The 13,474-nt window shown below is 65.3% G+C and overlaps 1 protein-coding gene across 5 annotated transcripts in view; it reads right to left on the minus strand.

Annotated features, from left to right (window-relative positions):
* Positions 1 to 13,474, minus strand: part of LHFPL2 (LHFPL tetraspan subfamily member 2) — a 110,929-nt gene that overhangs the window by 5,554 nt on the left and 91,901 nt on the right. For all 5 annotated transcript variants that reach the window (XM_070056314.1, XM_070056315.1, XM_070056316.1 and 2 more), the window contains one exon: positions 9,984 to 10,491. In XM_070056314.1, coding sequence (XP_069912415.1) covers positions 9,984 to 10,407 — 424 coding nt within the window. In that variant the 5' untranslated portion in view covers positions 10,408 to 10,491. The remainder of the gene's footprint in view (positions 1 to 9,983; positions 10,492 to 13,474) is intronic.

Consider the following 13,474-nt stretch of genomic DNA (forward strand, 5'->3'; position numbering starts at 1 on the left):
TTCTCTCCCCCATGTGGAAGGGAGCAGTAAAGTCAGACTGACCACGAGAGCCTGGCTCCCAGGCACCTGCCACGCAGGCAGAAGTGCACCTGCTGAGGGCTGCACGTTGCAGACGCCCTGGGGAGAGGAGCGGGGAGGCTCCGGCCATAGAGAGAAGAAAAGGAACCGGCCCGCGGGGGTCACCTGTGCCCTGCGCTCAAACGCCGCACTGTGCCCCACAACCCAGCGGTGGCGCCATCACAATCTCTCCACGTGACAGTGCCGTCCTCTGTCTGATGCGGATGTCGTATACGGTGGAACCCAAGGTGAAGGCGTGCACACTGTCGGCACACGACTTTGAGATGAAACACAGACCGGACGTGGAGGCCCTGGGCAGGGCTGTGTCCTGTCACAGCCTGGGAGGCTCCGTGGGACCCGTCGCCCGTCGCCCCCTGACCGCCCCTGGCTGCACTCCAAACTGAGGGCCAGGACAGAGGCACGTGTGTCTGCCTGTGCGCTTTTGCCCCCTGTCGATGCCCATTTACCAAGTGAGTGGTTCTGGGCAGGTGTGGTGGTGCAGCCAGTTACCCCACAGCCTGCAGCCCTGGCACCCATGTGGGCACCAGTTCAAGTCCCGGCTGCTCCACTTCTGATCCAGCTCCCAGCCGATGTGCCTGGGAAAGCAGTGGAAGATGGCCCAAGTCCCTGGGCCCCTGCACCCATGTGGGAGACTCAGAGGAAGCTCCTGGCTCTGGCCTGACCCAGCTGTTGTGGCCATTTGGGGAGTGAATCAGTGGATGGAAGATTCTAACTCCACTTTTTTTTTTTTTAAAGATTTATTAATTTTAAAGAGTTACAGAGAGAGAGGTCTTCCATCTGCTGGTTCACTCCCCAGATGGCTGCAGTAGCCAGAGCTGCGCCAATCTGAAGCTAAGAGCCAGGAGCTTCTTTCGAGTTTCCCATGTCAGTGCAGGGGCCCAAGGACTTGGGCCATCCTCTGCTGCTTTCCCTGGCGCATGAGCAGGGAGCTGGATCAGAAGTGGAGCACCTGGGACTCGACCGGAGCCCATACGGGATGGCATCACCGCCGCCATGGCTCCAACCTGCTACACCACAGCACTGGCCCCTCTCTCCAGCTTTCAAATACAGTCTTCAGAGAAACAAAAAAGGAGTGAGTGGTTTTAATTCTGTTGCATGAGCCGACACTGCTGCGCCCATCTGGGACTTGGGGCCTATCTGTGGAGAAGGCAGCTGTTTGTGCTGCCTGCAAATCGAGGACAGGCCATGTGCTTGGCTGCTGGCCACCTGTGGACAGGCCACCGGAGAGACGCCACCCTCGGCACGGCCACCAGGGTGCGCTCCAGAGGCAGCCTCAGTGTCTGGGCGGCCGCCGGTGCCGGTCCTGCAGGGCCACTGCTGAGGGCCGTGGCGGTTCCAGGGGCGGAGGGTTGCTGCTGTCACCCTTCGGGCACGCGTCCACCCGCAGTATCCCCCGTCCCACCCACGTGTTGCCCCTGCTGCCTGTTCCCGCCGCCCTCCCTCTGCCACACTGCCACGTGGTGCGTTTCCGGCTATTTCCCGGGCTGAGCCCACTGCGGGTGGCAGAGCTGGGTTCCCGGCGCACTTCCCACACCGGCCGTCAGGCCCCGGTGCTCACGGACTCCAGCGGCACATCAGTTGTGTCGTAACCGCGGACAGAGCTGCCGGGGCTGTGCAAGGTCAGAGCTCAGGTAACTTCCGGCCCCAACACAGTGAGGTCATTCACCGGGGAACACAGCAGGAGGCAGCTGACGGACGTCCACTGCCTCTCCCCAGCACTTCTCCGAAAAAATGAATAAGAACCCCCCCTGCCCCGAGCCCCTGCCCGCCTGTCTGGGCTGTGGACTCGGCTAAGCCTTGGGCCTCATCTTTGGGAACCAGCTCAGTTCACGTGTCCCTGCCGCCACCTCCCCTTACGCTCCTTGGTCCATCACCCAGGCAACCATCTCACCGATGCCAGGCCAGGGCGTAGATTCCGGGGCCCCACCCCATTCTGGGCCAGAGCGTGGACTGCCAGCTCGTTAGGGGTGACAGCTTCGGCCATCAGCTGCGGGGAGGGGCACCCACCTCAGCAGGGCTCTGCCCCTGTGTGTGTGTTGGGGGGCGGCCTCTCAAGTCTGGCTCCTCCTGGCCCTCCGCTGTTCTCCCTAAGCCTTCCAGCCCCCAGCCAGTCTCGGGACCCCTTCCCTAACCTCACGCCCATTGTCTGTCTGGTCCTGTGGTCTCAGCACTGCCTCGTGCTGCCGTCTCCTGAGTTTTGGACCCAAGATTTGCACATCCGGCTGCCCGTGTGACCCCCGTGTCAACAAACCCAAACTCCCGAGTGCCACTGCCCACTTCCGATCTGTGCCTCACCCCGTCAGCCTCATTCCCCGCAGGTGGGCGTTCAGGCCAACACCATCGCACTCCTTCCTCCTGGACGCCATGGCAATCCGCCTGCCCGCCCGCCCGCCCCTGCTGTGCCTGCTCCCCGACTCCCTCACGCACCGCCCTGCAGCCCCCTGTCCTCCCACGGACGCCGGCCTTCTGCTGGCCGCTCGGCCATCACGCCAGCCCCTGCTCACGTCCTGTACACTTTACATAGCTCGTTCCCGGGCTGCCCAGCCTGAGTCTACACTTGGTGAGGACACGGATCGGTGCTATCTGTTCCGTGTGTCCCGGCTGCCTGGAGCGGTGGCGGGCGTGACATGCCCTTAGCAGATGTTGCCTGGGTTCAGGGAGATGTGGGGAAGCATAAACCTGGTGGCAGGGCAGGAGAGGGCAGAGCCACCACGCAGGTGCCAGGCAGGGCGGGAGGGGGCAGAGCCACCGCGCAGGTGCCAGGCAGGGCAGGAGAGGGCAGAGCCACCGCGCAGGTGCCAGGCAGGGCGGGAGGGTCAGAGCCACCGTGCAGGTGCCAGGCAGGGCAGGAGGGGGCAGAGCCACCGCGCAGGTTCCAGGCAGGGCGGGAGGGGGCAGAGGCACCGCGCAGGTTCCAGGCAGGGCGGGAGGGGGCAGAGCCACCGTGCAGGTGCCAGGCAGGGCGGGAGGGGGCAGAGCCACCGCGCAGGTGCCAGGCAGGGCGGGAGGGGGCAGAGCCACCGCGCAGGTGCCAGGCAGGGCGGGAGGGGGCAGAGCCACCGCGCAGGTGCCAGGCAGGGCGGGAGGGGGCAGAGCCACCGCGCAGGTGCCAGGCAGGGCGGGAGGGGGCAGAGCCACCGCGCAGGTGCCAGGCAGGGCGGGAGGGGGCAGAGCCACCGCGCAGGTGCCAGGCAGGGCGGGAGGGGGCAGAGCCACCGCGCAGGTGCCAGGCAGGGCAGGAGGGGCAGAGCCACTGCACAGGTGCCAGGCAGGATGGGAGAGGGGTCAGTGCCACTGCGCAGCCCCAGCGCCGAGCCTGGGAGGCGGGGCTGTAGTGCAGTGAGGGCCAGCTCCTTCCCAGTAGTTGCCACGTCTGGGCCCGCGCACGGTGACAAGGGACACTGCTGTGCGCAGCCTCGCCTGTGTCTGTGCGCGGCCTTGCGTGCGTCCTCACTTCCCTTGCCCTCTGCCCGGTCACCTGTCCCCAGTTGTCCTTGCTGAAGCCGCAGGTCGTCGTGGCCGTCCCTACTACTGTCTGCAGGGGGACGTTCTCTCCCACAATGTCCCACCATCAGGCCGTACCCCTGCTTCTGCAATATGCTCCCTTGCCCTGGTCAGGGCCTGAACCTGGGCCGTGTCACGGGCAAGGCCACTGTACCCCACGGGAGAGGGAAGCGACCCACTCACGACACAGTTCTCAGAGAACGTCACGGGCAGGAACCTTAAAAACTACGCGGGAACAGAGAGCCAATGATGTGAAACATTGCACAACGCTGACAGTGAAACACGCATCTTGTCACATGACCTGCCCCAGGACAGGGGTCACTGCTTCTGGGCCCACGCGGCCCACGGGGACTCCTGCCCGGTGAGCGCGTGTTCCCCGCCCTGGCGTCTGTGTCTCAGCTCCATCCCAGCTCCACACTCCACGTGGCACTGCTGGTTAGTCTTCGCTTAGTTCCAGAAACTTCCAAAAAGATCTTCCATGGGAAAAATGGCAGATTCCAAGTAGAGAGGACGCGAGTTGAGGTCACCAACACCCTCACCGATTTTCTACCCTCACAACCGACACTGGGAAGTTGGAGTTTGCAGAGCAAATGCTCCGAGGACCCCTGTGACAGCAGCCACAGTCGCCACGACGCACCTTACACTCGGTCCTCAGCTGGCCCGTGAAGCCGGTGCCGTCACTGCCTGCGTTGGACAGATAAGGTTAAGTAAGGCGGCACCGCTGACGAGTGCCAGGGCTGGGGCCACTTTGCTCTGGATCCACAGGGGCTCAAAACACCAAATGCCTGCCGGGGCGAGGGGGGTGACAGGCGTGTGCTCAGCAGGTGGCTTCGTCGCTCCTGGGGAAGCCAGCGTGCAGAAGACGAGCGCCGCCCCGAGTGAGGAAGGCCGGGAGGCTGCACAGCTCCCACGGAGCAGGCTCGTCTCCCAGCTAAGGAACCCGAGCAGCAGGACACAGAAATCCGTCCACACCCCTCGTCCACGCAGGGAGCGAAGCTGCCTCCTTTCTCAAGTGTCGCTGCTCTGCGCTGCCTGCGCTTGGCCGCTTCTGGAGCGACAACCAGCCAGCAGGCCGGCAGCGAGAGGCTCGCTCAGCACGGGGAGCACCTGTGTGAGCCGAAATCTAAAACCAGGCACGAAACCCACGGGACCAGTGAGCGCCTCGAAGCCACGCCGTCAGCTTAAAAGCGAGTCCCTGCTCTGAGACCTGGGTTCCTGGGGACCACATGGAATCCCGCCTCCGCCTCCGCTTCCGCGCTGTCCACAGACACCACGCCCTGTGTGGGCGGTGGGATTAGTGACCCCTGCTTGTCCCTGCACCTGCCTCTCAGGGAACCGTGGTTCTGACAACTTCAGGCACCAGGTTGGTGGCAAGAGCGCTTCCTGTGACTGGAAGGTTCAGGCTCTGTGTGAGCCGGCCCGAGGCTGCCTGGCAGCGGCCTGAGCCTGCTGCCCTGCTGGTGCCGAGGGAGGCCCCCGGCTGCAGCACCGACGCGGGGGCGGCACCGGGAGTCCTGCTTTCTCTTCGTCTGTACCTGGGCAATCACTATTCTGGTTGGAGGTCTCTGAAGGTCACTTCCGGATTCCTCCCACCAAGTGTTTGGATGTCGGTTCCATCAAGCCTGACCTCACTCCCTGGGAGGGCAGAACCGCGTCCGGATGGAGGCTGTGTGGTTCTGAGTCCGTATTCTTTCCCAAGCACCCTACATTCGCACCGGGAAGGCACAGACTGATGCTGGTGTCGGAACCGTGCCCACGCACCTGCTAGGTACACAGCAAGCTCTCGCCGACGACTGGGGCGTCCCTGAGACGGCAGCCCGCAGCCCGAGGGGCTTGTGTTCTAGAACAGTGGGGCTCACGCTTCCCGATGCACCCCTGAGCTACTGTAGCCAGAAACACACTGAAAATAACCATCAGCTCCAGGAGTGTTTCAACACGGCATGACGAGAGCAGTCTGCGGATAAAGGGCCACTGCACACGTGGCGCTGTCTGCACTCTTCCCCTGTTCTTCCTGTGTCCACCCTGGACTGGGAGGAACCCTGGCACGGAATGACCGCCCTCGTGCCAGGGCCGCGGCCACTGCTCTTGTGACCTTGTGAAGGGCAAGGGGTGTGCGTGCGTGCGTGCGAGTGTGCGTGGAAGGTCCCTGTGGTAAGATGGGGACACCGTGCTCAGACGCCTGTTCGCTGTACACACGACCCCCTACGGGCTAAGGAGGCTCCCGAGTCTTCCGGCTCCCTGGGACCCAGCTCCAAACTTGTTTCCATTGCATCTCACGTGCAAGGTTCAAGAGTCTCCATGCAAGCTAGGCCGGGCCCTACCTGGACATTCGGTACCTGCTCGGTCAGAGGGCTCGCTGGCCACAGTGTCGCTGAGAGTGGGCTGCAGCCAGTGTCTGCTGAGCACGTGGTCCACGGGGTAACATGTTTCAACAGCATGTTCTGGGGTCGGGGGGGAGGAGGAGGGGGGGGAAAGAGGAAGGGGGGAGGGGAAGGGGGAGGAGGGGGAGGGGAAGGGGGAGGAGGGGAAGGAGGAGGGGGAGGAAAAGGGGGAGGGGAAGGGGGAGGAGGGGAAGGAGGAGGGGGAGGAAAAGGGGGAGGGGGAGGAGGGGAAGGAGGGGGAGGGGGAGGAGGAGGAGGAGGGGGAGGAGGGGAAGGAGGGGGAGGGGGAGGGGGTGGCTGCCACAGACAGGTGCAACCGTTGTATAAAGAAGCTGGTATTAACGCACACCCCATGTCCCCAGGGGAACCTAAGGGCACCCCACTTGTGACCACAAGGCGCCTGTGGTGTCACACTGGCAGGGAAGATGCTCTGCAGGGGGCGGGGGAGGCCGCCGGGGCCGCATCCATGGAATTCTCCAGATGACATGCGCCAGCCGGCGGAGGAAGGGCTCCCGGCCAGGCCCCGAGGAGGCGCCCGGCAGTCACAGCGGCCACCGACCAGGAGCGGCCCGGTGCCTCGGGTCATGTGGACAAGCAGCCCACGGGGAGATGCGGTTCCCCTGTGGGCCAGCAAGCCTGCCCCAGCTGCGCGCCCGCTCCCGTGCCAGTGGCTCCCGGGAGTTCTGGAAGGTGTGATGCTGCCGCTGTCGGAACGCCCCCCGGCCAGCTGAGCCCGACGGCGCTTCCCACGAGCTCAGTGGGAACCTGCGCTTCACGTACTCGGTGAGCAGCTCACCTCCCGATGCCCGACCCTGAGGAAGCGCGGTGGGAAGACCCCCAAGTCCACAGGACTGGACCCTGCACGCACTGTGATTTAGGCGCAGGGCCGACCCCAAGCCCGTCTGCTCGCACACCCCCCACCCCTTCAGTGTCTCCCTCTGCGAGGGAAGCGCACGCACTGGCCTCCCGCATGGCACCCCATGGGGACCGGGCCAGCCAGCGCCAGGCAGCCAAACCCTGAGCTCATTTCCGCGGCTTCTGTCCCAAACGTGAGGCACTGGGGATCCCACAGACGTCTGAGCAAGCCCTATGTGCGTTTCCAAAAACCCGCGGTGACCTGGGTCCGTGCGTGCTATGGTTTCACGGTGGATTACAGCCCGGTCACAGCCTCAGCTGGCCTGGCACCACCCTGCTGGCCAGCAACCCAGCTGTCCTAACACGGCCCAGGAGGACGTGAACCCATGGGTGCCTCCGCCCCGGCCACGGCCCAGCCACGTTCTCACCAGGCTGACACCTCCTGCACGTGGTGCAGCTGCCCCTAGAGGGACGTCGCTGGGGAGTCCGAGAAGCCCCCGTGACGCAGACCCCGTGCTGCCTCCAGAGGCCGTGTGACCAGTCCACGGCTGTCTCCTGGGGTTGTCAAATGCCAATGAGAGGCCGGCGCCGCGGCTCACTAGGCTAATCCTCCACCTAGCGGCGCCGGCACACCGGGTTCTAGTCCCGGTCGGGGCACCGGATTCTGTCCCGGTTGCCCCTCTTCCAGGCCAGCCCTCTGCTGTGGCCAGGGAGTGCAGTGGAGGATGGCCCAGGTGCTTGGGCCCTGCACCCCATGGGAGACCAGGAAAAGCACCTGGCTCCTGGCTCCTGCCATCGGATCAGCGCGGTGCGCCGGCCGCAGCGCGCCGGCCGCGGCGGCCATTGGAGGGTGAACCAACGGCAAAGGAAGACCTTTGTCTCTCTCTCTCACTGTCCACTCTGCCTGTCAAAAAAAAAAAAAAAATTAAAAATGCCAATGAGAGGACACCGTCCCCTGGAGACAGGAGCGAGGGGCCGGGCCTGCACCCAGCAGCCCCGACAGCCGGCCAGGAGGAACCCGGGAGTGCCCTGTGCCGTGGGCCCAGGTTCAGCTGGAACACAGCACCGGGCTTCTGAGGGCTGAGAAAGATGCCCGAGTACCAGGCAGGGGCGCGCACGGCACCCACCCGGCCTCGCCAGGGCCGCCGGGCCAGCCCTGCGTTCACACTGCCTGACTGCAGCCTGGCCGTGGTCTCTGTGCTCACTGAACGACGAGGGGGCCAGCACTTGGGGCAGGGCAGGCCTGAGCCCATCTGTGGCCGCCAGTGCTGAGCTCCAGGGCAGCGGCACCACGTGCAGGAGCTGTCGGCCTGGCTTCGTGTGAGGTCTCGCCGTGAACACCAACCCTGGTCCAGGTGAACTTAACCATGGGTCGCTGTGAGTGTGGATTTGGGGCTTCCATTCTCTCACACGCGATTTGTACAATCAATATCAAGACATCAGCAACTTGTTTTCTTGACAGACCGCGGGGGCCCGTCTGGCCTGGAGAATTCCGTCCAGCACAGGAACGCGCGCTCAGTTTGTTGCGCCTCGCTCAGTCCCACCGCACAAAAACCAGCCTGGCCCCAGCCTCGTCATGAAGAATCCTCTGTGGCCCGGCCAGAGCCGCCTCCGTCACCATTTGTTCCCTTGTCAGACCGAGAGGGGATGGGGCACCAGCATGCTCGGCCAAGGCCGGGGCTTGGCTGACAGACACCAGCTCAGCCACGGCTGCCGCGTCCGCGGGCGGCCCTGGGAGCGTGGCCCTCCCCCGGGACGGAGGGCCCACGTCTCTGGTTTCAGGGCTGGCCCTCGGGGCAGTGCTCCCTGGAGAGCAGGGCGGCCAGTCCGTCCAGCAGCCTCTGCCTCTGGCCAGCTGAAACCTGAGTGACCCTGGAGTCTCCGAGATGCCGCGGCAGGAGCACGCGAGGAAGCTGAAAGCCCTTCGAGAAAGCCCACTCTCCGGCACCACACGGGTGACCGGGTCACCGGCAGGCGCGCCCAAGCCTGTGGCCCGTCCCCCTGCTTAGGCCTTCTTCCCCGGGAGGGCAGTCGGCAACGCTCATGAGGGTGCGCAGCGGTCCCTGCACGACGCACTGAGCCGCGTGCAGAAGCCAACGCTGCGGCCCTGGCGGGCAACAGAGCAACGCCGGACCCGCTGGCCGCATCACGGCGCCAGGGAGCGCCTTTGCGGCACTGCTCCGGACTGAGTGCGGCCGGGAAACAGCCTGCCTGCGGAGGCAGCCCAAGCTGAGCATCCATAGGGGACGGAGCAGGCATCTCACCGCACGGCACGCCGCCCAGGCCCACAGAGCCAATGTGCAGAACCACAGGTGAGGGCAGACGAGGCCACCAGGCGCCTCTCGGGTCCAGGGGCCCTCAGCCTGGCTGCTCAGCCGCGTGTCCTGGCTCTGTCTCACTGCAGCAGCAGAGCCTACCTGACTTCACGGAGGACACTCTGACATCGGGAGGCTCGGCTTCTCTGGCGCTGTGGCCGGGAGCCGAGCGCCGCGGGCTGGACACCAGGCTCGGCGCCGACCCTCCCTGCGCGCAGCCCCGGCAGCCGCTCTCACCTGTGGCCACCCCCTCTCCAGCTAAAGCTGACATGACTAAGGCTCCCAGTGGAGGTCAGGGTCCACCCCTCCCCCCCCAAGACGTTGTGCAGCGTGGCACGGAGTCTGTCTGCCATGCGCAGTGCCGTGTGCCAGCCCAGGGCCAAAGCCAGCAAGCGCAGGGCGAGGGCTTCCTCTGCCGCCCCTGGAAGGAGCCCCTGCTTTCCATCCGTTTGCCCTGGGTGAGAAATTCCCAGAAGGCAGCATTCGCTTAACTTCTGATGTGAGCGCAGAGAACAGGGCGCAAACGGCAGCAGCCAGCGCACACCCGGGCAGCGGGGAGCACAGAGCCGCGCGGGCTGACTCCTCCCTGCGCGGGCTGACTCCTCCCCAGCCGCTCCTGTCGGCCCAGAGCTTGCAGGCAGGGGTGGAGAGCCGGCAGCACCAGCAGGCTGCTGCCTGCTGGGGGCCTGGCACAGCCCTCCCTGGCTGGCACCCGGGCGCACGGATGGGAACCACAGCTTAACGGGGAAAGCAAAAACCAGGAGCTCCCGCAACAGGCGCCAGGAGCCCGGCGCCCAGAGCGGAGCGGCTGTGGCCAGGAGGGAGGCGGTGGGACGGGCCCGGCACCTACCTGCGATGCCCTGCAGCAGGCCACACACGTTGAAGATGCTCTTCTTCATGACGCTCTGCACGCACATGGAGAAGACCGACACCAGCGCCACCGCGCACAGCACGAAGATGCCGGCAGCCAGGAAGATGGCCGTGGCCTGCCAGAAGCCGCTGGCGATCTCGCCGAAGCTCTCGGCGTAGGGCCCGCACAGCGTGTCGCGCGGCACCTGCTGCACGCCCGGGTTGCGGATGCAGCGCGTGTACAGGCCCAGCGTCGGGTGCGGGCGCTCCAGGGCGCCCGGGCCTGGCGGCTCGGCCCCGCCGCGGCTCCGCGCCTTCCCGATCAGCCAGTCCGCGCTCATGAAGGCGATCAGCTCCGCGAAGGCCACCACGATGCTCAGGAGCGTCCAGAGCATGGAGCGGCAGGTGACGATGACGGGACACATGGCGGGCTCCCGGCCGGGCTCAGGGCTCCGCGGCGCTCCTCCCGAGTGGCGGCCGGGGCAGCGGGCGGCATGCACGGGCCTCACCTGCGGGGACAGAGCAGAGGGCGTGAGCGGCTGTGGGCCTGCACCAGGCGCACGCGTGGGACCACTGGCCCTGTGCAGGCGCAGGCCCGCCCCGGGACCCCAACCACAGGCCCGGGACTCCTGCTTCTCTCAGGTGCCAGGCCCGGGGCAGGAGCGCGCGCCCTGGCTGAGCCGCCCTGGGTTCTGCACTGGTCACTGGCACTCCACGAGCTCCAGAAGCCGCGCGGCGCAGGGCTCTAGAGGCCTGCGGGGGCCTCCGGTGAGGGCTGGGTCCCTAGGAAGCACGCAGAGCGCTGCCGCCCGCACCACCTGGCACCCGTGTCTGTACACAGATCCCGTCTGAGAGAGGTCACGACTTCCGTGGGCTTACTCACAGGGGTCGCGCGGGACCACCTGGCTGACTGCTGACGGCAAGTGCCGCCTGGTCTGCCGCATCGCCCCCATCCGCCCCGCAGGTGCTCCCCCGCCCGGCCCCTCAGACAGGGGCCCTGTCAGGGTCAGCCAGGATGAAGACGTCCAGCCTTGTGGCCCCTCTGCACGACTGCCCGAGGCGGTGTCCGGCCCACAAGGGCTACCGGGACGGCTGTGGTGAGCAGGGCGGGACGCTGGGAGAGGGAAGCCGGCGCCCAGCTCCAGCTGCCACCGGGACACCGCAAAAGGCCGTCTGCTAAGGGCCGAAAGGCGTCATGAGCGCTGGCTCAGCCGTGGCACCCATGTGCTGAGACACCCCCAGGGCACTGCTTTCGCACACGGTGCTGGCTGGGGACCAGGCCCTGCACTGTCAGGGTGCCTGTGCGTGACCATGTGCACGGAGACGGGGCTGAGCCGGGCACTGCGGCAGGGCCAGGCGTGTGTCCACCGAGAGATTCTAGGAGCCGAGGCCACGCTTCCAATCCCGCTGTAGATTAGAAGGGAAGGAAAGATGTGAGGTCACGCCAGGCCCGCTGGCCAGCCAGACACCCGAGAACAAAGGTCTCATCCACTCAGACAGGCAGATGGAAAGAGCGAGGGCATGAGTCCAAGGCGCTTCCAGGAGCCAACACCCTCCCTACCCCACCCCAGCCTGGCCAGCTGGCACGTGGCCACCTGTGTACCCAGCAGGGCTCCGGCTTTCAGGACGGTGGGCGGGAGCAGAGGGTGAGCACCCCACGACCCTGCGCACACGAGCACTTGGTAACGTCTTCCCGTCTGTCCATCTGCAACACACACATTCCCACACCATGTTGTTTCTGGGCCATGTGACAATGAACTTGACCCCTCAAGACCACAGCATATACCTTCTAACAGTAAGGGCGTTGTCCTACCTACCCACAGCAAGTTCACACCCCCGGCAGAAGTGGCCATCACCCCCACACAGCCAAAGCTCGGTCCACACGCAGGGCTTCCCCTACTCGAGAGCAGTCTCTGCTCCGCCCCACTCCCCGACGCTGTCTTCTAGAAGGTTCTAAGCCAGGTGTCTCACAACGACAGCCTGGATGTGTCTGTGTCCTCAGGGTATCCCTCAGGCCCATTCCCTACCCTGGGTTCCAGGCAGCAACGTCAAACTGAAGGCTGCTTTAGGTTCCGATCACACGTGTCCAGTGCGGATCCTCTGTGGGGACACTGTGTAACTGCACCGCCCTGGGAGGCATGTGGTGGTGCCACCTGCACACGTGTGCACACGTGTGTCTCTATAGCTCCACCCTCAGCGTCGGCAGTTCCATCTGCACATGTGTGTCATGTGTGTGTGCCTCCCATGGGGCTCCCTCAGCACTGGTGTCTGTCTGCACACGTGTGCATGCCTACGAGAGGGACCCGCACGCCCCACGCCCTCCACATTCTGGTCAGGGCGGGCGCTCAGCACTGAGAAGGGACGCTGTCTGCAAGTGCAAGGACCTCCCTTCTCAGAGCAACATGCTGTGGTATCATTGCACACATTCTGCGATCGGTGGCAGACAAAACGTTAACCTGGAAACACACGCGTGGTTAAAGAACGGCGACGGCGCATCCCAAAGCTCCCGGCCTCCGCCGGGTGTGCAGCAATGCCATCACGGCAATACATCATCTGGGAACCGCTCCTGACCTGCCAGAGAGCTCCAGTCTCCAAGCCACGGAGGCAGCCGCGATTCACCCCGGGCCCTGACGCCACAGCCACCACCTCCCCGTGGCCTCGCTGGGGCCACAGAGAGCACAGGAACCAGGAAAGGACGTGCGACGACGCAGAGCAGAGCCCCAGCTCAGCCAGCGACCGAACGAGCCCCGTTCATGCCGCGCTGCCCGGTGCTGGCTGTGCAGGGCCAGGGCCACTCCCTGCCACGCTCGGCTCGGAGCCACGCCGCTGCTGTGTCCACTTCCCACGCCTCTGAAAGCCACGTGCTCCGAGAAGGACCTCAACAGGGCCTCGCCTTCATGTTGGGACACATAGCCGCCCAGGGGCAAAACACGCAGGGGCCGTCCCCAGCCAGCGCCTTCCAGTTCGGTGTCTGACGGACAGCCTCCCTGATGCCTTATTTCTCTGGGATTTAAGAGCCGTGCAGCACGGCGTGATGAGGAACGCACGCCCGTATGTGATGGGAGACTCACAGGTCCGTGAGCTGCGTCCATGCCAGTGCATCCCTACGATTTCACAGCCAGAGGGGAAGCCACCACTCTCCCTAATGAGAACGCCGACTTCAGAACTGTGCTCAGGTTCAAACTTTCTTCATTCATTAACCAGAGGAATTCCCCTGATGTGTGGGATTGAATTCTGACTCACAGACCGATGGGGTGAAGCGCAGGTTCCACAGGCATGCACGCTGGGGGAGGGAGGGGTGCTCTCAGATCCAGCTGCACCCGGAGCGGCCCTGGCTCAGGCATCCCCCGCCTGACCCCTGATGCCCCTGGGGGTCCTAGCGGGCAGGAGCGGCCCCGGCTCAGGCATCCCCCGCCTGACCCCTGATGCCCCTGGGGGTCCTAGCGGGCAGGAGCGGCCCCGGCTCAGGCATCCCCCGCCTGACCCCTGATG

Source organism: Oryctolagus cuniculus, chromosome 14 (genome assembly GCF_964237555.1).
Source record: "Oryctolagus cuniculus chromosome 14, mOryCun1.1, whole genome shotgun sequence".
Taxonomy (NCBI): domain Eukaryota; kingdom Metazoa; phylum Chordata; class Mammalia; order Lagomorpha; family Leporidae; genus Oryctolagus; species Oryctolagus cuniculus.